A 27,896-nucleotide genomic window follows, 5' to 3' on the forward strand; every position below is an offset into this window, starting at 1 on the left:
TTATATGTTATCACGGAATGTTTGGAACTGACCTTATTTGTACAGAGTGGTAGGCAGATTAGCTAGTACAGTTAATGTCTCATCTCCTCAAATTGTCAGCTCATAGAGTTATACTTAATGGGCAAGAAAAACAGGGACAAGGGGAGATATTAGCCTTTTAGAAAACATTTGTGTGGGGTGTTTAATTATATAAATAATGCACACTCATGGTAAAAATTTGAAACTCTACAGGAAGAGATAAAGTAGAAAATAATTGGCAAGTGATATAAATCCTCTTGTGCACCCCTGGACCATCTTTTATTTGGTGTTCTTATAGTATCTGTATACGATATCTACAACTTACATTCTCAGTTGCTAAGATAATACACCATGTATATTTAATTTACACAGTCCCATATTGCCACATGAAAATGTGTACTTAGGTAACGATAATTGATCCATATTATGCTTACGATGATGGCTACTTGCCAAACTTAGTGAAATCACTTCTCAGTTGAGGTTCTTTAACAAAAAAAATCATATTCTCAAAATCTTGATAAATCATTGATCAGGCATTAAGAGAGCATCTTAACATTCTATTTATCCAGCATATTTAGATATTCTGCTTAATCAAATATATATAGAATGATGTCCACTTATCAAGGAATTGGAGTACAGTAAAATATATCTACTAGTTCCGTGTGCATATGATCATATCCTTGTTATGTGAGGCTAATGCTGTTTTTCAGCTTTATTATTAAAAACAATTATATGGTTCACTCATGGCAACCACAAATTCAAAATCTATGATATATACGCAAAAAATAAAGAGAAAGATAGCCAAACAAACTCTAGAAACTCATCAATCCCAAAGAAAAAGAGCAAGAGAAAAGGAAAGGAACAGAGAATAACTACAAAACCAACCAGAAAACAAGGAACAAAATGGCATTGAGTACATACCTATCAATAATAACTTTAAATGTAAATGGCCTAAATGCTCCAGTCAAAAGATACAGGGTGGTGGAATGGATAAAAATACAAGACCCTCCTATATGCTGCCTACAAGAAACTCACCTTAGACGTAAAGACACATACAGACTGAAAGTAAAAGGATGGAAAAACATTTACCGTGCAAATGGAAGCGCAAAAAAAAAAAAAAAAGCTAGGGTAGCAACACTTACATCAGACAAAATAGACTTATTTATTTATTTATTGGAAATTGACTTTTAATAATGAAGTACAAGGGGGGAAGGGCGGAGGGACTTGTGCCGGGTGGCCAGGTGTCCTGCACCAGGGCCTGGGCTGGCTCCACACGGTGCTGCCGCAGGGGCTGTCACTGCCGTTTGCTGGCCGCCTTGCCGGCAAGGTCTCTGGCCTTCTCTGTGGCTGCCGGTGCCGTCTCCTCCACCTTCTCCTGGCTTCCTTGGCTGTCTCAACGAGGGTTTGGGAAGCGGCCTCACCTTGCAGCTTGGCCAGGATGCACTCAAGGCCCTTCATAGTCTTGGCCATATTGCTTTTAAACCCGGCAAGACCAAATTCCTGGGCAGCTCAGGAGACACCAAATAAGCTAGAGGAGACCCAGGCTTCCGGGCGGATTGCGGTCCAGCCGCTGTTATCAGCGTTCACACGGTACACACATCGTTCCTTCACAACCGTCAGCCCGGCGTGGTTGATGAACCAGGTGAAGGTGGACATGGTCTGGTTCTGCGGGTCCACAATAGAATCCTCCAGGATGTACCCCGAGTGAGCAACATGGGCAGGAAACAGTCGCTCGGCCCAGTGGGGCATCCTATTGGTCTTGGTCAGGACACGCCGGGACAGGAGTTTCTGGTCCAGGGTCACCTCCTGGTGCACTGTGTCTTCCATCAAGACATATTTGTTATAGGGATTCGGGTACCGCTGCCAGAAGGCAGCGAACACTTGGTCCCAGGAACTCTGGAGCATGCTCTGGCCCAGGAAGTACTTCACCATTGTCCCGGCCAGGGTGGGCTCAGCACCCGCGCAGCATCAGGGCTACGAAGCCGGCAGGGGGGACTCGGAGGTGGGACCGGGGCTCAGCGCAGGCCCCGCCAGGCTCGCAGCTCAGTCACCACCACGCCGGGGCCGAGCAGCCGCCACCGCCATGAGGAGTTGTTGGGCCAGGCGCAACTCCAAAATAGACTTTAAAACAAAGACTGTAACTAGAGACAAAGAAGGGTATTACATAATGATAAAGGGAGCAATCCAACACGAGGATGTAACACTTGTAAGGATCTCCATACCAAACACTAGAGCACCTGAATTCATAAAGCACATATTAATGGATATAAAGAGAGAAATTGATGGTAATACAATAATAGTAAGGGACTTTAACACCCCACTTACATCAATGGATAGATCATTCAGGCAGGAAATCCATAAGGAAACAGTGTCTTTGAATGACACTTTCCAGCAGATGGACATAACAGATATATATAGCACATTCAATTCAAAAACAACAGAATACACATTATTCTCAAGTGCACATGGAACATTCTCCAGAAAGGATCACATATGAGGACACAAAACAAGCTTCAATAAATTTAAGAAGATTGAAATCATGCCATGCATCTTTTCCAATCACAGCAGTATGAAACTAGAAATAAATCACAAGAAAAAAACTGGAAAAATCACAAGCATGTGGAGATTAAACAACATGATACTAAACAACCAGTGGGCCAACAAAGCAATCAAAAAAGAAACAAAAAATTCATGGAGAGAAATGAAAATGAAAACAAAATGGTCCAAAATCTTTGGGATGCAGTGAAAGCAGTTCTAAGAGGGAAATATATAGCAATACAGCCCATCTCAAGAAACAAGAAAAAGTTCAAATAACATAACCTTACACCAACAGGAACCAGAAAAAGAAAAACAAAGCCCAAGTTGAGTAGAAGAAAGGAAATAATTAAAGATCAGAACAGAAATGAATGACATAGAGACTAAAAAAATAGTAGAAAAAAATTAATGAAACCAAGAGCTGGCTCTTTGAAAAGATAAACAAAATTGGTTATCCTATAGCTAGACTCATCAAGAAAAAAAGAGAAAGGACCCAGATAAAACTGGAAAGGAAAGAGAAGTAACAATTGACATCACAGAATTACAAAGGATTATAAGAGACTACTACAAAAAATTGTATGCCAACAAATTGGACAACCTAGAAGAAATGGATAAATTCCTAGAAATATAGAATTTTCCAAAACTGAATCAGGAAGAAATAGAAAACCTGAACAGACTGATTTTTAGTAATGAAATTGAATCAGTAATCAAAAAATAAATGTTCAGGCAGATGCATTCACAGGTGAATTCTACCAGACATTTAAAAAAGAATTAATACTTACTCTCCTCAAACTATTGCCAAAAATAGAAGAGGAGGGAAAGCTTCCAAATGCATTTATAAGGCCAGCATTACCCTGATACCAAAACCAGACAAATACCCCCCCCAAAAAAAGAAAGAAAGAAACCTACAGGCCAGTATCCCTGATAAACATAGATGGAAAGATTCTCAACAAAATATTAGCAGACTGCATTCAACAATATATCAAAAATATCATTCACCATGAGCAGGTGGGATTTATTCCAGGGGTGCAAGGGTGGTTCGATATTCACAAATCAGTCAGTGTAATACACCACATCAACAAAACGAAGGATAAAAAATTATATGATCATCTCAATAGATGTAGAAAAAGCATTTGACAAAACTCGGCATCATTCATGATAAAAACTCTCAACAAAGCAGGTTTACAGGAAACTTACCTCAAGATAATAAGGCTACATATGAAAAACGCACAGCTTATCAACATATATCCCACATGATAACATCATGGTGAAAAACTGAGAGCTTTTTCCTTAAGATCAGAAATAAGACAAGGATTTTTACTCTTACCACTTTTATTTAACATAGTACTGAAAGTCCTACCCATAGCAATCAGAAAAGAAAAAAGAATGAGAGGCATCCATATTGGTCAAGAAGAAGTTAAACTGTCACTATTTACAGATGACATGATACTATACATAGAAAATCCTAAAGACTCCACCAAAAAACTACTAGAATAAATGAATTCAGTAAAGTTTCAGGATACAAAATTAATGTACAGAAATCTATTGCATTTCTATACACTAATACTGAAGTAGCAGAAAGAGAAATTAAGAAAACAACACCATTTACAATTGCACCAAAAAGAATAAAATACCTAGGAATAAACTTAACCAAAGAGGCAAAAGACCTGTATCTGAAAACTATAAAACATTGATGAAAGAAATTGAAGATGACACAAACAAATGCAAAGATATTCCATGTTCATGGATTAGAAGAATTAATATTGCTAAAAGGTCCATGTTTCCCAAAGCAATCCCACAGATTCAATGCAATCCCTATCAAAATACCAACAACATTTTTCACAAACTAGAACAAATAATATTAAAATTTGTATGAAACCACAAAAGACCCCAGATAGCCAAAGCAATCTTGAAAAAGAAGAACAAAACTGGAGGTTATCCCAGGTTTCACAATATACCTCAGTATCAAAGTATACCTAGTAATCAAAAGAGCATGGTAGTGGCACAAAAATAAACACAGATCAATGGAACAGAATAGAGAGCCCAGAAATAAACTAATGATTATATGGTCAATTAATCTATGCCTAAGCAGAAGGGGGGAAAGATAGTCTCTTTACTAAATGGTGCTGGGAACACTGGACAGCTACATGTAAAAGAATGAAAGTGGACCATCTTTTAATACCATACACGAAAATAAACTCAAAATGGATTAAAGACCTAAATGTGAGACCAGAAATCATAAGACTGTTAGAAGAGATCATAGGCAGTAATTTCTCTGACATCAGCCATGGCAACATTTTTTCTAGGTATGTCTTCTAAGGCAGGGGAAACAAAAGCAAAAATAAACAAGTAGAACTACATCAAAATAAAAACCTTCTGAAAAGCAAAGGAAACTATCAACAAAATGAAAAGGCAACCTAATGAATGGGAGAAAATATTTGCAAACCACATATCTGATAAGGAGTTAATTTTCAAAATTTATAAAGAACTCCTATAACTCAATAGCAAATAAACAATCCAATTAAAATGTGAGCAGAAGATCTGAATAGACATTTTTCCAAAGACGACATATGGATGCCAATGGACACATGAAAAGATGCTCAAAATCACTAATCATCAGGGGAATGCAAATCAAAACCATAGTGAGATATCACACCTGTAGAATGACTAGAATAAAAAGGCAAGAAATAAGTGTTTGTGAGGATATGGAGAAAAAGGAACCCTCATACACTGTTGGTGGGAATGTAAATTGGTGCAGCCAACTATAAAAAACAGTGTGGAGGTTCTTCAAAAACTTAAAAATACAAATACCATATGATACAATAATTCCACCATTGGGTATTTACCCAAAGAAAGTGAAAACAATAATTTGAAAAGATATATGCACCCCTATGTTTACTGCAGCATTATTTACAGTATTTAAGATATGGAAGCAACCTGAGTGTCCACTGATGTATGAATGGATAAGGAAGATGTGATATATATATCTAGATATATATACATACACATACATACAAGGGAATACTATGCAGCCACTAAATATATATACACATATATAAAAGGGGATATTATGCAGTCATTAAAAAGTATAAGAGCACGCCATTGGAGACAACATGAATGGACCTAGAGGATATAACACTAAGTGAAATAAGTCAGAGAAAAACAAATACCATATGATTTAAAAAAGAATAAACAAAAATCAGAATCAGACCTATGAATACGAAGAACAAACTGATGGTTGCCAGAGGGCAGGGTAGGATGGACAATATGGGTGAAGGTTAGTGGGAGATACAGGCTTCCTGTTATGGAATGAATAAGTCATGGGCAATAAGAGGTACAACATAATGAGTAGTGATACTAGTGATAATGGTCAGTGATCCTGCAGTCGTGATGTATGGTGGCAGATGGTGGCTACACTGTGGCGAGCACAGCATAATGTATAAACTTGTTGAATCACTCTGTTGTACACCTGAAATTAATGTAACATTGTGTGTCAGCTATACTCAAAAACAAAAGAACATAAATTATATGGTTCAAACAAGGACAAGCAGAATAATAGATTTCCGATTCTAGGATATATGATAAGTAGACTTTACTATATATCAGAGATCTTAATTAGAATTCTGATTATTAATACTGTAATTTTTTTGCTAATTGTTATGTGAGTTTTTAATGAGGAAATGTGAAATTTTAATTGATTACTTACCCATTGATTTACGAAGAATTGAGTATGGGTAAACTTAAAATTTTCCTTTACCTTCTTTAAATGCGGACGGTGGCAGAACACGTTCTTTCAAACATGTAATTCTTTAAAAATCTAAAAGACCAGCTCAGTGCCTGATTAGATTAGCACTGTTAGAATAAGCCCCTAATGACTGTAATTTTGTTGTGGTTCTAGGGTAGAGCAGACCTTTGATTTGGTATTTCTAATAGCTCAGAATGATATATGTTCATCTCTGCACAGTTATATATGATCTTCATTACTAATTTGTATTTTATCTTGACAGAATCTTAGTATCCATTGGTGAATCATTTGGGGTGAGTATTTTCTTTCTATGAAATATAAGGGCATACACTGTAACCATAAAAGAAATTGCAGATTTCTGTAACTTGAATTGACAAATACTATTATGCAAACACCTCAGCAAGGCATGTTGCATAGAATTTAGAAGATAGATCGATCGCAGACTTATTTTCAAATCAGATTTAATTTCAAGTTATACTAATTGGTGAATTTCAAAGTGGTTTTCTAAACATCCTTTGAGATTATATAATACGTTACATATATTTTTCTAAGCCATCAGTTCCTTGTCACTCATTACTCACAAATGGCATGCATCTTGCTTCCCTCAGAAGAAGGAGAGAGGGAAAGAGGGAGGTATAGAGCAAAATGGAAGTCACAGTCTTTTTGTAACTAATACTGGAAGTGATGTTCTATCACTTTTGTCCTACTTTTGTCAGAAGCAAGTCACACTAGGTCCAACCTACACACTCGGGGAAGAGAGGATCGCACGAATGTAAAAACTAGGAGGTGAGGATTAGTGAGACCCATTCTAGAGTCTGCCTACCCCACTGCCCCAAATATAACTAGAGAAAGATAATAGTTTGTATACTAAAAGACTGGGTGTTAAAATGTATGTTACAAATAGTAAATGCTGTGACATTTAGCTCAAGGTAGGCTGCAGCTGTCAGGCTTCACAAAGGACATGTGGAACCACGTAAGTAGGGTTGGATCTGGATACATATAGAGTAGTGGTCCTCAAACTTTTCTGCTTGAAATAACCTCTAAAAGAATTGAGAAAATTTTATATGAACTTACATATTTTAAAGCTGATAACTAAAAATCTTATCATAAATTTAATACATACACAGGAATCTAGTTTCATATTATATATGTGCTCTAAACTTATTTCCATCAAAACCTGTTTTTGCATTTAATTTTTATTTTTTTTATTTTTACTTTTTTAAAGATTTTATTTATTTATTTGACAGAGACAGCGAGAGAGGGAACACAAGCAGGGGGAGTAGGAGAGGGAGAAGCAGGCTTCCTGCCGAGCAGGGAGCCCAATGTGGGGCTCAATCCCAGGACCCCAGGATCGTGACCTGAGCCGAAGGCAGACGCTTAACGAATGAGCCACCCAGGCACCCCTGCATTTAATTTTTGGAAAATTACCTCATTTAGGGGCACCTGAGTGGCTCAGTCAGTTGAGCATCTGACTCTTGATTTCCGCTCAGGTCCTGATCTCAAGGTTGTGAGATTGAGTCCTGCATCGGGCTCTACACTCAGCTTGGAATCTGCTTGAGATTCTCTCTCTCTGGCTCCCTCTACCCCTCCCCCCTGCTCATGAGCACACACAGTCTGTCTCTAAAATAAATAAGTAAATAAAATCTTAAAAGAAAAGAAAATTGCCCCATTTAATTTTTGGAAAAGAAAGCTTAATTAGTAAAGCTAAATCTCACTGTCAAATCAGTCAGTCAAATCGGACCTAATTTCTACCGATAGTCTGGTTTCACTTTTTAGTTCAGATGAACATACTCATACACATCCCTGAGGTAACCCCCTCAACTCCAGTTCTAAAGTAGATAAATAAGAAATAGAATTTTTCCATGTGCTTGTCCTTGGATGAAATAAGGTATTGTGTCCTCTTTGGTATTTATTACCAAAGCTTTCTTTACTTTGCTGTGATAAGATTCTCCCTCAAGATATATAGATCTCAAATCATCTCTAGTAATAATGACTCGAAATCTTTTGATATTTGATTTAAAAAACTATGAATTAGCATTTCAATAAATACTGTATCAGTAATGGTTTAAAATATATAAACTATATGACTTGTCAACATAATATCCATAAAGTGAGTCCAAAATTATGATTGACTAGACATTTCACTTCTTATTAGATTCTTGTGATATTCTTTCTGGTTATGCCCTCAAACAAACGAACAAAACCCACAAGGTTCTAGAAAGCCATTCCAACTTTACATGCTTCTGAGAAGTAGCCCTGGTTTTGTGTGTGGGTGAGTTCCAAAAATGAGGAACCAGGATTTTCAGAGTGGTAGTCAGAGTTGTTGGAGGAAGGGGAGGAGCCTCATAGGGAGAGATAGGGAGATATTTAATTGGGGCAGAGTTAGGTGTAGTTATACTGATTCTAAGATTTTTCCATATCTCATTTGGTGCAATGAAGCAGAAAATTAAAATGCAGATATTACCTCTGCCTGATTTTTGATACCCCTCAAACTACAGTTAAGGGTTGCTAACTACAAAATGCTGGCATTTAATGATTTAAAATAAATAATTCTGTAATTTGTAGACTTCTGAGAAGTTCCAGAAAATAAATCAGATGGTGTGTAACAGCGACCGTGTGCTCAAAAGAAGTGCTGAAGGCAGCAACCCTCCTAAACCATTGAAAAAACTACGCTTTGATATTGAAGGATCAGATGAAGCAGATGGAAGGTAGGAACAGCTGTTGAATGTTTTTCAGTAGCTGAGCTGGTCCCGTGGAGAAGCCAGAGTGCCGGCTCTGCTCCTAACTTCCACCAAACCCTTTTATACCAATTTTATTTGGAAAGTGTGAAGATTGCCCAAAAAAATAGGAATATATCCCAAGCTTAACACCGTTAAATCATATACTATCTACTGAAATTCATCAAACATATCAGATATTAACAATCTGATATTTTTTAATCTTTTTTTTTATAAAGTCATTAATAAAATTTTGTTATGATTAACATTAGATTTTTAAATGCTTACTCTTGAAAAAAACTACGGTGTTTTATAAGAATCACTGACAAAATGTAAAAGATTATAAATTTGTGATGGTTTGTATTTTAGATGGTTTATAAACCTCTGAAATTAAAAGCTACTCACTAAGAGTATAAAATAAGTCATTGGAACCACCATAGTTATTGAAAATTTGAGTTTTCCATTTATACATATACATATGAAATATCTTCCCTTTTTTAAATCTGCAGTAAACATCTCCCAGGGGAATCCAAATTTCAACAGAAACTGGCAGAAATGAGTAAGTACTTACCATTTCACCCTACATAAATGAAACCATTGTTTGTATTGCAAAAAGCCTTTTCATGTTTTAAAGGAATAAATACATATAATTCCCTAAATTAGCACACTCACTTATGCACTTAAAATGTAATCCAATCAAGAATGTACTCTTTACCCACAGACATTTGTGGATTAAATGTATCATGCAAAATGAAGGTCATCTTTACCCTCTCTAAAATCTCTAGTGCAGGAATACTAAGAAGTGAAACCACATTTTCAGCATGAATGGCTGTGGTTAGAAATACCTCAGTAGAGCAAAACTATGATGAGGAACTCTTTAAAAGTGTTGGATATAGGGAAAGGTTTTATAAAATTAGCATATAGGAACATCATCATCCTTATTTGAAGAATAATTTTTTATTCTGTTATTGAACTTCTCTTGTTTGCAAGTTTTAAAACAATGTCAAACAAAAGTTTTCCATTACCGGAAATCAGAATTTTGATAAAGAGCTCCAGATCGTTGCCAAATCATTTTCCAAGTTACACAGAAAATGGGATTCTATCCCAAGCTACTCCAAGACGATACAAGATTAACCCAGGTAGAATAGATGGAAAGTACTTTAAGAAGAAGGCAGACACATACTGACCACCCCCGGGCTGTCCCAGGGACTGAGCTGTGGTAGCAAGTGTGACTTTTCCTGATGTTTCCTGATCATCTGCTGCCAGACCCATCGACAGGAAAAATAGCTGGCCCTGGGAGAGAAGACAAGTACTTTGGAGATAATAAGATTTAAAACTGTTATTCCTAGGTCATAAGACTTATCAGTAAGAACAATACCAGTTGAAATGTGACTTTTTAAAAAGGGACTTCTCTAAACATGTGCCCCTAAATACTAAGTATTTAAAGTATAAAGTATTTAAAAGAATGCTTTTGATTTTTTTAAACCATTCCTATGTATATTATTTTGAAGAGAACAATTAACACTAACTATACCAAGAGTTTACATGTTTGGGTTATAACGAATCTCTGTTAGGATTTTACATTGACTGATCCACTTCTGTTTCAACCCTGAAGTAGTTGTGGCATTTCTGCTCAGAACGTGAAAATAGAAAGTTTCTGACCAGAATGAGGCCTTGAAAACATTTGGAAGCATTTTGAAACTCACAAATATGCATTTTACAAGGAGCAGAAAGCTGTAAAAATATGTATGTTTTCTCAGAGAAGAGTTCAGTTGCTGTGATGGGTACATTTTCCAGCTTGCATCGCACTTGGCCGGCCATGAGGTGAATTCCCAATGCCGATGCCTGGCTGGAGTTCAGGGCCTGGATGCGGCTGCAAACTGGAGGGAAGCAGCAGGAGTTTAAACCCCTAGGGCTAAGGAATTCTTCACTTTTCTTCAAAGGATGGCATTCAAAAACGGCCATCACACAGTGCTAGATTGGGCAGAGGGGGAAGACTTAGAATTCGTCTTTGCTTTCTTTTCCAAGTGTGAATTTGTGCTACTTTGAAATGAGGAGCTTCTGCCTACCACTAAAGTCAAGTTAAGAATTTTTAAATAACTTAAAAGAAGTTTTCTGGTTTTGTCTATGTTGTAATTAATACTGTACTTATACGATGTTCCCGTCGAAATTAAGTGAGCCATGAGCTGATGGCTTTGCAAGGCACCCCCAAGCACAAGGGGATTGCTTGCGTTCGGAAGAGTACCACTCCCTTCAGCGGACCATTCTGGGCCAGTCCGGCATTCTGCTCTGCCCCAGGGCCAAACTCAACCTCAGCATCTCTGCAGCAGTGGTCTGCAAAGTTGGGCACACCTGGGAGTATATGAGGCCGCCTTTTGGGTACATAGAGAAAATATTAGAATCTCTATTTTTATCTCATCTGTTCATGTTTGTTTGGGCTCTGTGTGTTTTATAATGTAGACACAAACATAAATGGCATGCATATACACAGACAAGTTTAGTGGTACATGCTTGGAAAAGAATTCATGATAAAAAATTTGGAAGCCACTGCTTTGCCAGGCCCTGAACTCCATCGATTTGGCACAAGAGTAACATTTATGGCAGCCCTTTGTCAACTTACCTAGCACCATCAGTGCTATTGACATTTCTTCATCCTCTTTCCAGCATCTACCCGAACACGAATGCAGAAGCAGAAAATGAACGATAGCATGGATACCTCAAACAGGGAAGAAAAATGAGGGTCCTCTGACCCCCGTGGGCACCGAGCACACCTCTGGCCTCCTGGTCTCTCACAGATCCCACTGTGTGACTCTCCCAGGTTCTGTTTACGGCCACATTGAATACCTATCTTCAGCTCTTCGGTGGATATCCAGTGTGCGCACGGGCTTGCGTGTGGTGTGCGTGCAGGGGACTCCTAAGCCACTTGCAATGTCGTAGTCAGTAGAATATACTTGTTATTGCACAAGATTAAAAATCTTGTGTAAATACTGCCATTTAAATTTGTAGTGGATGTTTCCATTTCCAAAGTATAATTGCTCTGCTCTACAAATGGGGAGGATGCCCTGGGAGTGGCGGTCCGAACAACCCAGGCCTATTTGAGTACTTTGTCTTTTCTTGTGGCATGTATGTGATGTTTGCTATTATTTTTATTAATTTATATTTATATATTTTTTTTAATTTAACACGAACGCCCTTAGAATATGTGTCCTGTCTTCCAAATGCAATTTGGCTGACTACTCCCCCTTCACCCAAATGATCCTGAACTCTTCTGCTAAAACAGATATTAGAAACTAGAAAAAAAAAAATCACTAATTTTTACACATTAGATTTTAGTTTACTAATGGAATCTGATGTACTGTGTGCTTGTTTTATAAATTTTAGTTTTTAAACACAAGCAGAAAACAAAGTATAAACAAATGATGTTGTCATACTACTGATGCAGATTTCATACCTCAGGACTTGTAAGAATTTATTGATTCTTTTCTTCATCCAACTCATGCTTTAAAAATGAGGGTTATTAATAGTACTCTTGGTTTTTATACCATTCAGATCACTGAATTCAGGAAGTAACCATCTAGTACTTGGAAAATCAAGTGTTCAGCTAGAGCTTTGCTAGAGACTGGGGCCCTAAGACAGTATATCCCAAGTGCACTTTCTGATGTTTCTGGGTCCTGAAGAATCAAGATATAAAACAATTTTATTCCACAAACAGACTGTTAACTATAGGAGCCTTAATTTTTCTTTCTTAGAGGTTTGTCTAATTGCATCTCAGCAATTATTCTGCCCTCCTAAATTTGGGAAGGGGTGTTTTCTCTGGAATTGTACATGTCTTCCATGTATCTTTTGAACTGGCAGTTGTCTATTTATCTTTTATTTTTTTAAGTCAGTATGGTCTAACACTGGCATATTCAAAGCCACATCATTTCTACTCGAAAATTGCAAGTAATCAAAGGTCTTTGGGTTAGGCATTCATGTTTCTATCTGGTTTTGTGCAAAAGCTTCAAATGAAAACAGCTGTGTTAGAAAAAGAGGCGCTTTCCCCTGACACCTAAAGGTGTATTTAAACTATCTTGTGTGATTAACTTATTTAGAGATGGTATAATTTAAAGTAGGTGATATTTAAGGTAGCATCAGCTAGCTTTTAGGAAAATCACTTTGTCTAAACTCAGAGTTCTTTTTAAAAAGAAATCTGGTCTTACTTGTTAGAAAATGAAATTTTATTTTGTGCTCAGTTAAGTTTCAAACTTATTTTTGGCAGTTATAACAAGGCACTAGGAAGCTTTCTCCCATTTCCTCATTAATTTTTGCATGAATATCATAAAAATCAGTTAGCTTTTAGGTCAAGGGCTACCATATTTCTGGATTTTTTGCTAATGAAAGCTCATGTTAGAGTTAGTGCCAGAATTTTAGGACTTCAGAGATCCTGTATTGAGATTTCTTACATAAGGCTTCAGATACTGCTTTATCGCTTTTTTGTATTGGTTAAAACTGTACATTTAAAATTGCTATGTTACTATTTTCTACAGTTAATAGTTTATTTTAAAATAAATTAGTTGCTAAGAGTCTTAATGGTCTGATGTATTCTTTGTATCAAGTGCCTTAATATTCTCTTCTATATCTGAGTTCTCTCCTGGTGTCTCATCCATTCTTAACCTTTAATTGGCTTCATATGCTGATGATCCCCAGATTTATTTCCCAGCCTGACCTCTTCATGGAGGTCAGAGCCCTCATAGCCAAGAGAACTCTTGAGTCTCACTGTCTTCCCTCACCCCCTGAATCCTCAAAATAGAAACCAAAATCAAACAAAAGTACCTTGTTTCTGCCCTAGTCTTTCCCAATTTTACCAACCACTTACTTGGTCAAGCCAAAACCCTAAGATTAGTCATTTATCTGCTTTTGTTGAGACCACTGTTTTAGACGTCTAACGGGTCTCCATGTTCCCTCTCTTTCCTCTTTACCTTTCAGCTTAAGAGCAAAAATGATCCCTTTAAAATATAAATGGATTCACATTGCTACTCAGGTATTCCAACTCCTTACCATGGCCTGGGAAGTGTCCTCTCTCTGCTTCTGCATCTCCTCTCACGCTACTTTCTCCCTGCTCACTGTGCGTGAGCCATGCTGACCTTTCCTCACAACCCTCTCCCTACCTCAGGCTTTTCTACTTGCTGTCCCTTCTGTCTGGAGTGCTCTTCCCCCATAAGTTTGCATAGGTGGTTCCTTCCAGTCTTTCAGGGCTCATCAGCTCAGAGGCCTGCCTTGACCACACCAGCTAAAACCCTTACTCTGTATCATCATGTTACTCTCCTTCAAAAGTGTAACAGTGTTTATCACCATAAGAAATTGCCTTAACATGCCTATTTTTTTTTCAGATAGAATTATAAGGCTTATTTATTAAATATGTCTCAAAGGATACATTCATAAAACAGAAATTGCATTCATGATTCTGCAGAAAGGACTTTCACATTCATTGATTAATTCAACAATTTTTGAGCACATACTCTATGGTAATTATTTTAGATGAACATACATTAAACTTCCAAATAGCTCATTCTTTTTGCCAATATTAGGCATTAATCTTTCTTGAACACTGGGTATGGGCATAACCAGCTGCTACTGCTAATGTTAGATCTACCTTAACATGCCTATTGCCTGTCTACTCATCCCTGCATCAACCTCCCTCCTCAGATGGGAAGCATCAGTTTGGCTGATCTCAGAGCTCTAGCACCTAGAAGAAGCCCATATGTAGTCAAAAAAAAAGAATGTATTTTGCATATTTTTCCAAGTATATGGAAACAATAAATATTCTCTTCCTCTTTTAATATGTCATGTACTGAGTACCTACCATGTTCCAGGCACAGCTCTAAATGCGAGGGATACAGCAATGGGTAAATAAACCTAAGATCCCTATCTCTGTGGAGCTTCCCATCTAATTGTAGTTTCAGGGACAGGGAGCAAGTGAATAAACAATAGTATGTCTGATTGTATTAAGCGCTGTGCAGAAAAACATAGCAAGGAGGATAGGGAGTGCTGATCGGAAAGGAATTTAAGAATGTAAAATAGGGTGGTCAGGGAGAGACTTCCTGAGATGACCTTTGAGCAAAGCCTGGAAAAGGCCAGGGAGTAAGTTGTACAATGACGGGAAAACAGTCCACAGAGCAGAAAAGCCAGTGCTTGGAGGTGGCAATATGCCTGTGTGCTTGAGGAACGATAATAGCACGTCCGAGAAACAGAGACAGTTGCGAGACAAGGAGTGGGGAAGCAAGAATCTGTTCATCTCATGCAAAGTGTGTGTGTGTGTGTGTGTGTGTGTGTGTGTATTTTTTTTTTAAAGATTTTATTTATTTGACAGAGAGGGAGACAGTGAGAGAGGGAACACAAGCAGGGGGAGTGGGAGAGGGAGAAGCAGGCTTCCCGCAGAGCAGGGAGCCGGATGCGGGGCTCGATCCCAGGACCCTGGGATCATGACCTGAGCAGAAGGCAGACGCCCAACGACTGAGCCACCCAGACACCCCGCAAAGTGTATGTATTAAAGGCCTTTCCTCCCAAACATCCCATATAGATATAGATATCACGAGTCCACAGTCTTTTATCTGCAATTCTGAAATCTAAAAAGCTTAAAAACCCAAGTGGTCTGTGTGTTTGGTGACAAAAGTCAACGTGCATCAAAAGCGTATCTAAACTGACATAGAGCTGTTTACAGCCTTTATCCCATTTAGTAGGAATATTCTTGTTTCACTACAAAAATATTAATACATTGATTTTGGGAATCTAACCTAGGCCCTACTCAGGTATTACATATTATGCGGTATATGTACCATAGGTACTAAACTCCAAAAAAAAGTATGAAACGTATCTGGTACCAAGGGTTTCAGATAAGGGAATACCTCGAATTTAAGTAATATGATTTCTCAAAAACAGGGTGGAAAGTGAAATTGTCTTCTCCCAGAACGGTAGCCTGTTTGTTTCTGAAGGAAGCAAGGCAAAGAGCTTAGGGCCGGAAAAGCAGCGAGCATACCTCAGCAGACTGTATTTTTGTTGGGTGGGGATCTTACATGAAATGCATCTCTTAGGGCAAGGCAAAATCGAGCAGCCTTTATGACACTACAAGTTTTTAGTCTGGATGATAGAAAATTAACCACTTCCAGAGATTTAGCATTCTAGCAGTTAAAGCTCTTTATAGTAAAAAGGACAAGTTCAAATTCATTTATTTATTTATTCCTCATTACAGTTTTCAGGTGCAAATGGGAGAAAAACCCTATCTACTAGTTCTATTTCCATCTGGATGATTTCAAAGAAACTTGCCCGTCAAAGCATCTTTTTGTTTCTCATTTTTGGGCTGGTGTCCGTGGCATTAGTAATGATTCATTCAGTAGAATTTTCCTTTGGACTAAATACGTATTTTACAGGACAACAGGAAACTTTGCCTTTAGAAATAACAAATTTCTACCACAAGTAGAGCATGTAAGATAGAAATTTATCTTGGTAACGCAGTATACTGTCTGAACGGAATTAAGACAAGCTCTTTTAATATGAAGCTGGGTATTCTCGGGAATCTTCTTCTGTGTGTGTTATTTTGGGGGTATACTTATACACTAGCACTGGCATATAAGATAATGACAATTTAATATGAAAGTTAAATTTATGCCACAGACCAACCTCACTTATTTCCTCAACAGAAAATGTCATTTCAACAGAATTGAGTGAGAGGAAATCAGTATGGTTTATGTGTTTATGCTTTGGCAAAGGCTGAACTAAAAATAACAGGTATGATTTTTCATTTTTCTTTGCAATTTTCCCTAACCGTCTGTTGTAGTATTAGCATGGGGAGGGCTAATAAGATAGACCAAAGAAACCCAAAACAAAAAAGACAAGACTACGTAGTTTATCATTGTTTCTTTTCATTATCACTGCTCAGGAATCCTGCCTCTAAATAGAAATCATGTTTGGTCCAGAATGACTGGCAATTTCTTCAGGTCTCAGCTGAAGAACATTAACCTTTAGTTTTAAAAAGCATTAAATGATATCTTCACAAACCTCTATCAGCGGGTGACGGTATTCCTATAAAATCTTAACCGTTCTCTGTGTAAGCTGTATTGGAATTATACCAGAAGCACTAAATCATTGAACTTCCTTGTGTGAGCAGAGAGGAAACAGAACTTGAGGATAGAAAAACCTAAGATGAATTTATGTAAGATAAAGAATTCGTTAATCTCTGATGCAGTGTCATTATGATGAAAAATGTACCTTTTCCCTCACATATCCCTAACTGAACAGCAAGGTTTCTGGGGCTCTACAAACACTCATCTGTTGGAAAGAAAGTGTTGTGATCCTTCATATAGGAGTGTTGATGGCAAGCCTATCCTCACAGACCAGAGAGAAAGGAACGTATTTTTCAGGGATGTATCCATGGGACTCATCTGTCATCTCTCAGCTGGCCTAATTAGCCCTTTCTTGTGTGGAGTCCCAGATTTTAAGGGTTAAATAGTGGTTTTCATACTTGGCTAAACATCAAAATTACTTGGGGAGTTTTTTAAATGTACTGAATTAGAATCCTTAAATCTGTATTTTGTAAAAGTTCCATAGATCATTCTATTGTACACAGAGATAAGAACGGAGAGATATAGCAGTGCAAATCTACACATAGCAAAGCTTAGAAAATCTGGGTAAAAGTCCATCCAGCCCTTTTGAGGAACTGGTACTCTGGAAGCATGGCTATTGACTCTGTGGTGTTCAGGAAAGGGCAGGCCATTTCTCATGCCTAAATAACCTCAGCTGTTCCCTTTGAGTGTTCCAATTTTTTTTCTAAAATTTTATTTATTTATTTGACAGAGAGAGAGCACGAGCAGGGGGAGGAGCAGGGGGAGAGGGAGAAGCAGACTCCCCACTGAGCAGGGAGCCCGATGCAGGGCTCGATCCCAAGACCCCGGATCATGACCTGAGCTGAAGGCAGATGCTTAACCAACTGAGCCACCCAGATGCCCCGAGTGTTCCGATTTTTACGTGAAATGATTTCATAAAAGAAAGAGGCATCAAGAAGCTTCAGAAGACCCTGTCAGAAATAGACAAGAAAGGAAGAGGTTTCGGAAGAGCTCACGAGGATGGAAAGGCACCAGTCAGCGGCACAGGAAGCTGAGTGGGGCAGCGTCAGCAACGCAGCCGGCAGCCGCCCAGCAGCCCGAGCGGATCGCCGTGGCCAGTCCCACGTCGGAATGTTTCTCTGGGAGATAAAATAGCACATCTAGCAAATAATGAAAACAAGTGGTATATATGGCTGACTTAAAATAACAAATAACTGAATAAGACTACATAATTCTAAAAACAGGATTCTGATTTAGAACTAGAGACATCCAGGCCACTTTGCCCCTACCAGCTAAGGTCTGCAAAAACAGATAAAAAGGAACTAAGGATTCAAAAGTGACCTCACCGGGGGGTCCGGGGTGGCCCAGTCGGTTAAGTGTCTGCCTGCAGCTCAGGTCATGATCCTGGGGTCCTGGGATCGAGCCCCATGTGGTCAGGCTCCCTGCTTAGTGGGGAGTCTGTTTCTCCCTCTCCCTCTGCCTCTCCACCCGCTTGTGCGTGCACGGGTGCTCTCTTTCAAATAAAATCTTTAAAAAAAAAAAAACAAGGGACGCCTGGGTGGCTCAGTCGCTGAGCGTCTGCCTTCAGCTCAGGTCATGATCCCGGGGTCCTGGGATTGAGCCCCGCACCGCGCTCCCTGCTCGGCGGGAAGCCTGCTTCTCCCTCTCCCACTCCCCCTGCTCGTGTTCCCTCTTTCACTGTGTCTCTCTGTCAAATAAATAAATAAAATCTTTAAAAATAAAAATAAAAAACAAAAACAAAAGTGACCTCACCAGTAAAGAGCAGTCACGTTTAATAATATGAACAGTAATTATGTTACGTGCCATTTATGTTTTAGGGTGGGCTTTGCTATGATACCTTATCTGAGTAGCTGCTTCCAAAAATAAGCTTTTATCAAATGGGTTTTTGTAAATCTAAGTGATGTCAGGTTGATATAATTTTGCTGCTGCTTAGGGATTAAAAAACCACACATTTGTCCTATTATCTGCAAATAAGCACTTTATTATCAAATAGTTCAGCATCAGAACAAGGTTTCTAATTCCAAAAGAGTTTTCTTTACGTAATATATTGTGAAACACGTATCATATTGTGAAACCACGTATTAGAGGAATCTGACACTACATCCTACATCCCGTTCCAGTTTCTCTCTTGCAGTTGGGTAACTTGTTTTGATCTAAAAAGTATAAATTTATCTCATTCTTGTTAATGCTGTCCATGAAATTTAAGTGTGAGATCCTTTTCAGCTAGCACTTTATAATTATTCTGTGCCAGGTTAAGAGAACTGTTTTATAGCGACATAAAAGTCAACTACAAGAGAAATGCGTAATCATTTTTACTTACACAGGCAAATCTCTCTTAACACAAAAGGGAAAGACATAATGCAATTATGTAAGGCAGATGAGCCCAGAAATAACATTCATTCAGAGACAGGACTTCATATTCAATAATCCCATATGAGAAATTAATGACTCAGAGTAAACAGAAAATTAAAATTAGCCCTTGGGACTCTGACAGTTAATTGCCAAGGCTGTCTGTGGATTTTAATTAATGCTCATAGTTAGTCACTATGACTCAGAACCAGTTACCAGAAGAATATGAACCTCACTAGTTACAGGCTATTTCAAATTTGTTTTTGTGCAAGTTATCCCTTCATCCAGTATCCCACAAATAAAGCTGTTCTACGGGCATACTTCAGATTTATAAGAAATTAACTGAGTGCCTACTGGGTATGGAAGGCGCCGTGCTGGATGCTGACAATATGTTATGACAGCATTCCTTGTCAAGCTCTCTGTGTGATACCAGCTTTTGAAAGAATGAAAATTTGGCTAGAATAGTATATACTTAGACCAATGTACCAAAAGTGTCCGACTTAAGTGACTCGAAAGAGGAAATGGTAAATAAGACGTTTCAGTTTTTTTCCTTGGGCTTAGTCACATCTGATCAGAGCACTGACTGCTTTCTGCCGTCAACTTCAGACTTCAGCTGATGGGGCAGACGTCTGACCACCGCCTTCTTTTGACAGAACGTAAGTATTCAGCCAAGGGTAGCTCGTCATAAATACTATTAAGGAGAAGTTATCCTCTGGCTTTTGCAGGGAAAATGGAAATGCTAAAAATTATTTCTTGCAGGTGAGGATCAATTTTTAAAGGCTCCAACTCTGCTTGCTTTGCTGATAAAGTTCTTGAGAAGATCATGGTCCATTTCTGCAAAGCCTGAAGTCTGTGTCACTACAGTCAAATGGTTTATGCAAAACCTGAAGCAGAATTCTTCTAAATCCTAGGAATAACAACAAAAAATGTTTTAACAAATTTGTATATCCCAATGCAATGCAACATCGCATGAAAACTCCTAAGACACAGGAAGGAAAAAGGATTTGAGAGCCAAGAGGAAGAAATGTTGGTAGAGCAATACCTAAAGAATAGTTCTAAAACTGTGCAGCTAATGTGAATCTATGCTTGTAAAAATTTAAATAACACAGAGTAAAATATCCAAGTTCCTCCATGCCAGCCCGCGCAAAGAATCGTTTTCTTCTCAGAGATAGGCACTATGTGTATGAATTCTGTACCTTCCTCTTGAGACAGTATTTGCATTGTTCATTCCATTTGCAGTATTTGTTAAAATACTCCACTTTTATATTCTCCTGGAGGAGCTGAAGGGTTTCTGCCTGAAAAGGGTTTCCACTCTGTGTCAGCCATACCCTCGGCACTAGGCGTAAGGTTGTGAGCGAAACAAGGTCCCTGCCATTCCTCAAGGAGCTCACTTTCTAGAAGACAGAGGGCCGGAAAGTAACCACACAGATAATTCACATAAATAGGGACTATGAGGAAGTCTTGAAAATGAAGCCTAGTTCAGGTGGAAACACCGTGTGCCCACTACCTCATCACTTGGGAGAGAGCCCACCAGCCCCCAGGACTCCCCCCGTGACTTCAAGAAACTTGAGGAAAGACTGCAGAGGCGATGCCTAGCCATGAAGCATTGTGCATGTTTTCGGGCCCAATATATGATTAGGTTGATGAAAGACATTCACTATGCTTTTAAATGTGAAGGTTTCAAGGTGGGTTAAGATTTTTTTAAAAGGTTAAGTGAAAAAAATCCAGTTTAGAGAAATCTACATCCTGTGACCTAGGGAAAAACAGAAGGAGCTGTATGAAAACGTTAATGTTCTCTGGCTGATGAGTCATCTTCTTCCTCCTACTTTTTATGTTTTCCAAATTTTCTTTAATAAGCATATTTATTTATATAAGCAGAAAAGAAGTTATAAGCTTTTTTCTGCCCACCACTAAATGTTCCTGTTTTTTGACCAAAGGAGAGGATATCCTTATAACAGAAGGAAATCGACTCCAAGAAGTATGGCCTGCTTCCTAAAGATTTAGCTCTAAGACAGGTTTTCCTTTCTTTATTATCAAAACAATACACGGTCACTGTAGAAAGTTCAGAGAAAAAACAAGCAAAGATAGGAAATAAAAATCATCCATAATCCCACCATTCAAAGATGACCTTTGACAGTCTTTTTTCTCTATGTAGATAATGAATCTCAGTCTTTTTAAATTCAGCTACTTATAATAAAAAACAAAAATGGGGCATCATTTTTCAATTAATACATTGTGAGTAGCTGTATAATTTCATAGTATTAACATTCTACAGTTGAAACAATCCTCCACTGTTCCTGTTGGCTTTTTCTAATTTTTCAAAATTATAAACAGTGCTGCAATAAACATCTTTGAAGCTAAGTCTCTGTCCGAATCCATGATCACTGCCTTACGATAAATTCCTACAAGGGAATTCCTTAAAGAACTGCACCTTTAAAGCTCTCAGTACACTTGGTACTGATCACCCCTGGCACGACTGCCCCGGTTCACACCCTCAGCGGCTGTTCAGGAGAACATCCATCATGCTGAGCCTGCATTATCTCTTAAGATTATGTTTCCCCGTGTCACAGGTAAACAATTATACCTTGTTTTCACTTATATTTTCCATTTATTCATAAGCCCATTTTGTTCTTGGTCCATTTATTTCCATCAAACTGTCATGTTTTCTTTTTGTTTTCCAAGAACTCTGCATTAACTATGGTAAACGTGCTTCATGATATGTTGCAGATATTTTCCCCAGTGTATCATTTACTTTCTAATTTTCTTGGTGGTATTTTTGGTGTATAGACTTTTTTTTTCTTTCTGAAATCAGATCTATCCATCCTTTCCTTTATGGCTTCTGCCTGGGAGAGCTACCCTAACAATATATAAATGTTCACTTTTTCTGGTACTTCTGGTTACTTCACTTGTTTACATTAAATCTTGAATCTCTTAGAGTTGATTTGAGTTTAATGTATGAGGCAAACACCTAACATTTTCCCAGAAGGTCAGCTAGTCGAAAGCATGCTTTGCTGACCTGAGCATCGTACTTCACGGCAGCCGAAAGCAGAGCGATGGCATTCTCCTCACAGATTCCTTGCTTGATAGTTTGCTGGCAGAGCTTTTTCAAACGATTTTCTCTATAAAATGTAGCCAAATCTAGCAACCCTGGTGGGAAGAGATGTTTATTAGGGGGAGTGATTTCAAGCATCCTGCTTCGACTCGCTCCACCCTGCAGAGAGCATACCTGAACAGAAGCCTTGGGGAAGAGCCGTGTAGGTACAGACCCACGCTGACTTCCACCCTGAGCGTGGCTCCACCTGGGAATGCGGCCGAACCGAGCAAACACAACCCGCAAATGAGCAGCCGCGGAAAAGCGGGCGCACAGTGAAAATGGCCTGAATATTTTTCCTAGAAAGGCTGCTGGGATTGTCCCTCCCCCTGCATTATGACCTGTCCTCCTGGGTCATTTCCCTCATGCACATGCTTAAACAGTGCCCATAATTTTACGGAAGAAAAAAGAGAAACCTTTCATGGATACATGTGCCTCCCATCAGTCTCCCCCATTTCTCTGCAAACCTGGGAAACATCCTCTCTGTCTGCTGCCTCCATGTTCTCATTTCCCATTCTCCCCCGAAGCCATTCCAGCAGAATCCCATCCCCTCGACGCCCCGATGCCATCAATGCTTCCATGAAGCCAGACCCAAGGGGTTGTTCTCCAGTTCCGTCTCACTCAACATTTACACAGAATTCCATGTGGTTGGTGACACTCATCTTCTTGAAACACTGTGTTACTTGCTGCTGTTTTTCTTCTCCCTAATTCTCGTCAGTCTCTTGGCTGGGCCATTCTTCCTAACTTCCCAATGTTTGAGCGCCCCAGGGTTCAATCCTCAGTGACCTCCAGCACCAACCCTCTGCCCCCCAGCTTAAAATGCCATCTAATACATACTGATGATTCCTGCTGTATTCTCTGTCGCCTACTTTCACATCAGTCACCGCAGAGAGAGAAACCTATGTAAGCCAGGGATATGGCTCTCTAAATCTCCATGAGAGCATTTGTTAATCAGTATAAAGAACAGCAGAAATACTTTGTCATTATGAAAGGCGTGGTGTTTGGCTAGGAGGCCTGGCCAGAAATGCTGGCGGCTCCTCCTGCCCCCGCGTGAATGGGACGAAGCAGCAGGAGACCGGCAGTGCCCGCTCTCGGAGAGCCACACTTGCTAGGTCTACACTCAGGCCTGGCTTGCCGCCTGATCAAAAGCTTAGCTTTTGGTCCCTTCCTCTACTAGAAAAGGGTCACATCTCCTGCAGGCTAACCTTTCATGCAAGGTGCTTCACAGAGGCCTAAAGCACAAAGAGCCAGGATTTCATCAATCTGACAACATCAACTGTTTCTCCATCTCTCTGCTACCAAGTTGTGTGCATGTGGGAGGGCCTGAGCTGGAAGCTTGTTTTCATTCTAACATGACCAATACTATCAAAATTATAGAAGAAGGGCCTATAGCCCCATGGAGGAATTGAAATCTTTTGAAATCTTGAGAGCTATGATGGCTCAATTGTTTTCGGTCAGTTCTCCAAAACTCCCAAATTCCTATCTATAGCCCCACACCCTCCTGAGCTTCAGAATCACAGAAATGCTGCCCTCAGAAAAGACCCTGTCCTGAGCCCCAGCTCAAAACAGCCCGGATCTGCACCTCCTCCAGGCACAATCCTCCCCACAGTGGCCAGGGAGCCATGCACCTACTCCTAGACCACACTTGGATCACAGGGGACTCTGGAATTCCCTATCTAATTGGCCCTGAGGCCACATATGTGGATATTCCCTCCCCTCCAGACCACACCACCAGTGCAAAGATGCCCAGCCCCAGCAGGACGGGGGTGGATGGAGCTTGTATGCGCCGGCTGGGAGGCCCACACACCCCTTGCAATGCAGGGTGTCGCTGGTGGGGGGTAAAGAAAGATGGCCGGCCACAAGCTGGAGGCCTGAGGTCTGTGCTTCCTGTGCATTCCCGCGAGGAACTCTAAGGAGTCCTAAAATCCTCAATTCCAACTAAAACTCCAGCCTGGCCTTTCAGTTCTCAATAAAGGTATATTTTTCAAAGTATGAGGATTGAACATATTTCAACTGAAACATATAACTTTGTATTTTTATACAAATGTACAAGGGCCTTTATTTGGACTCCCACCCAGGGCCCTGCAAATGTTGGGAGTGGGCCTATAAAAAGAACTGCCATGCAGATGTCTAAGAAGCAACTCAAACTCCTTTGACTTTTCAAACTCAAGGGCAAAACCTGTTGCTTTCCATCTTCCTCATCTTAAGTGAATGATATTTCCATTAACCCAGCTACTCAGGCCAAATACCTTAGAGCAGTGATCCTTCTCTCTTTTCCTCACACCCCACGTGCCATCCGTGAGCAAATCCCATCAGCTTCATCTTTAAAATATATCCAGAATGTGATCTCTTCTCAACACCTCCATTGCTACGCCACCTTAACCCAGGGTATAGTCACCTTGCACCTGAACCATCATAATTACTGGTCTTTTAACATGAAAAGATGCTCAACATCACTCAGCATCAGGGAAATGCATATCAAAACCATAATGAGATACCACCTGACACTTGTCAGAATGGCTAAAATTAACAGAGGTAACAACAGATGTTGGCGAGGATGCAGAGAAAGGGGAACATTCTTGCACTGCTGGTGGGAATGCAAACTGGTGCAGCCACTGTGGAAACAATACGAAGATTCCTCAAAAAGTTAAAAATAGAGCTACCCTATAATCCAGCCACTGCACTACAAGGTATTTACCCCAAAGGACACAAAAATACAGATTCAAAGGGGTACATGCACCCCAATGTTTACAGCAGCACTATCAACAATAGCCAAACTGTGGAGTGAGCCCAAATGTCCATCAACTGATGAATGGATAAAGAAGATAGAATATTGCTCAGCCATCAAAAAGAATGAAATCTAGCCATTTGCAATGACGTGGATAGAGCTAGAGTATACCATGCTAAGTGAAATAAGTCAGTCAGAAAAAGACAAATACCGTATGATTTCACTCATATGTGAAATTTAAGAAAACAAACAGGGGAAGGGGAAAAAAGAAGAGGGAAGCAAACCATAAGAGACTCTTAACTATAGGCAACTAGGTGGCTCAGTTGGTTAAGTGGCCGACTCTTGATTTTGACTTAGGTCATGATCTCAGGTCCTGGGATTGAGCCCTGTGTCAGGCATGTGCTCAGTGGGGAGTCTCCTTGAGGATTCTCTCTCTCCCTCTCCCTCTGCCCCTCCCCCTGCTCTCTAAGATTTAATTTATTTATTTGAGAGACAGAGAGACAGAGCACAAGTAGGGGGAGTGGGAGAGGGAGAAGCAGGCTCCCCGCTGAGCAGGGAGCCTGATGCAGGGCTCGAGCGCAGGGCCTTGGGATCATGACCTGAGCAGAAGGCAGACGCTTAACTGACTGAGCCACCCAGGCATCCCAAAAAAGACTCCTAACTCTAGAGAACAAACTGAAGGTTACTGGAGGGGAGGTGGGCGGGGAATGGGCTAAATGGGTGATGGGCATTAAGGAGGACATTTGTTGTGATGAGCACTGGGTGTTACACGTAAGTGATGAATCACTAAATTCTACACCTGAAACCAATCTTACCATATATGTTAACTAACTAGAATTTAAATTAAAAAACTGAAATAAAAAAATAAAACACATCACATCACTCCTACTGTAGAAGTTGCCTCGCTTCCTCCGCCCCCCATATCCACACAGATCCATTCTCCCTTTTTTTCCAGGACCACTTTCCCCAACCTCTCATGCGGCTGGGGTTCTGTCCTTGGCCATCTCTGGTCCATGGTTTGGAATAAGTGGAACTTCCAGGACCCTGCCTTAAGAGACACTGGGATTTGCCCGTTGCCCCTTCCTCATGGTCCCTTCCTCCAGCCTGCCGCAGGTAATGCAAACAGTCTTGGACCATGAGGGCAGGAGCCACACGTAGGGATGCCCTGCACTGTCTCCCTGAGTGAATGAGAAACTATCCTGTTTAAACCAAAATTTTTTTTAAATGTTGCTGTTAAATCCTAAATAACAGAAGCCTCATGCTCAAAACCTTCCAAGGCTTTCCATCATACCAAGAAAAAAACAACACTTCACCATGGCCTCCAAGGGCAGGCGTGTTCTTGCCCACATCCTGCTGCCTGACCTTATACTGACCACAGTGAGTGTGACTTCCCTCACACCCCCGCCTCCCTCCCTCCTCCTCCACATGCCCAATCGGTTCCTGTCTCAGACCTCTGCACTCACTGCTTCCCGTGTTTAGAAGGCTCTTCCCTTGGGTACTGCTCGCTCTCTCTTGCTTGCCCCAGCTCTCTGCTCCACACACTTCCTCCCGGAGGCCCTCCCAGCCCTCCTAACTGACCGCCTGGATTGACTCGTTTAGGACCGGTGCTCATCCGAATACCAGCTCCCCAGGGTAAGGCCAGAGCTGTGGCACATACGGGGCCTGGGCACTAAAACATTTGTGGAAGAAAGAACGGCAAACTATAAAACTTCAGAAGTCACATTTCTGTTTACCTGAGGAAAATTAAATGCTGATCTCAGGTACAAAGTGATACTGGATGTACACACGTGAAATGAATATTTCATTTAAAAATTTGAGGGCTGAACTCTTTAATTCCGTACAGAAGTAATTCTTTAATTCTCTGTGCCTCTGGCCAACAATACTGCTGACGGCGGTCACCTGAGACGTAGGACGGTTTTCACTCTGCGCCTGTTTGATAACCTGTATTGCTTTTTATGCCCCACACCAGCGGCAGGACAGGGCGCCCCAGAATGCCCACAGCGTTCGGCCCCAGAGCCGTGTGGAGGGAAAGTCCTGGCTCCGGAGACCAGCAGGGCTCACTATCACCGCGCGCACTTTATCTTGTCTCTGCCGCCAACACCCGAAGGCAGCAGGTCCCGGGACAGTCACGGGCCTTACTGACGTACACTAGTTCCGGGGGAATGGCAGCCCCTCCACAGCGCTGGCGCTGTGACAGCCACCCAGCCACCCCGTGTACGAAGCAGTAACGAGGGAAAAGGGCGGGGTGTGACGCCCGGCAAGAGAACTACGGCCGCGGCCGCCCGCACAGCCCCGGCTCCCGCGCACGCTGCCGCCGGCCGGGAAAGTCGGGGGGCCGTTACCTACTGCCTCCTCAGGGGAAAGGCTGATGCTGTCCGTGTACAGGTATTCCAGGAAGGCCCGGTAAACAGGATACGAGAATTCACTCATTTCTACGATATCATCCTCGTTGTCTCCCAGAGAAGAACGAAAATGCTCACACCTGAAGGAAGAGAGAAGCCCGTGGGGCCCTCGCTCCCGGCGAGAGCAGACCCCCCCAGACACGTCCTCGTGGGGCTCACAGGGGGGACGGACAACGAGAAGCACCGCGCAGCATTCGCTTCCAGTTGCGCAC

At 40.5% G+C, this 27,896-nt stretch overlaps 2 protein-coding genes, 1 long non-coding RNA gene and 1 pseudogene across 17 annotated transcripts in view; 2 read left to right on the plus strand and 2 right to left on the minus strand.

Annotated features, from left to right (window-relative positions):
• The window catches only part of RB1 (RB transcriptional corepressor 1), a 152,208-nt gene extending 138,624 nt beyond the window's left edge, over positions 1-13,584 (plus strand). Inside the window, 4 exon segments of the mRNA XM_078070371.1 lie at positions 6,561-6,591; positions 8,864-9,006; positions 9,525-9,574; positions 11,680-13,584. Coding sequence (XP_077926497.1) covers positions 6,561-6,591; positions 8,864-9,006; positions 9,525-9,574; positions 11,680-11,753 — 298 coding nt within the window. The 3' untranslated portion in view covers positions 11,754-13,584.
• Positions 1,313-2,369, minus strand: LOC118540181 (PRELI domain-containing protein 1, mitochondrial pseudogene; annotated as a pseudogene).
• A 5,490-nt stretch (positions 13,585-19,074) lies between the features above and the next one.
• The window catches only part of RCBTB2 (RCC1 and BTB domain containing protein 2), a 54,264-nt gene continuing 45,442 nt past the window's right edge, over positions 19,075-27,896 (minus strand). For all 15 annotated transcript variants that reach the window (XM_036099263.2, XM_078070374.1, XM_036099279.2 and 12 more), the window contains 3 exons: positions 27,625-27,764; positions 22,480-22,610; positions 19,075-20,370 (listed from right to left, as the gene is read on the minus strand). In XM_036099263.2, the coding sequence (XP_035955156.1) occupies positions 20,230-20,370; positions 22,480-22,610; positions 27,625-27,764 (412 nt within the window). In that variant the 3' untranslated portion in view covers positions 19,075-20,229. The remainder of the gene's footprint in view (positions 20,371-22,479; positions 22,611-27,624; positions 27,765-27,896) is intronic.
• Positions 19,954-21,824, plus strand: LOC118540245 (uncharacterized). The gene is made up of 2 exons (XR_004919535.2): positions 19,954-20,119; positions 20,223-21,824. It is a non-coding gene; the product is annotated as an uncharacterized LOC118540245 (long non-coding RNA).

This window comes from Halichoerus grypus, chromosome 4, assembly GCF_964656455.1.
Source record: "Halichoerus grypus chromosome 4, mHalGry1.hap1.1, whole genome shotgun sequence".
In the NCBI taxonomy this organism is placed as follows: Eukaryota; Metazoa; Chordata; class Mammalia; order Carnivora; family Phocidae; genus Halichoerus; species Halichoerus grypus.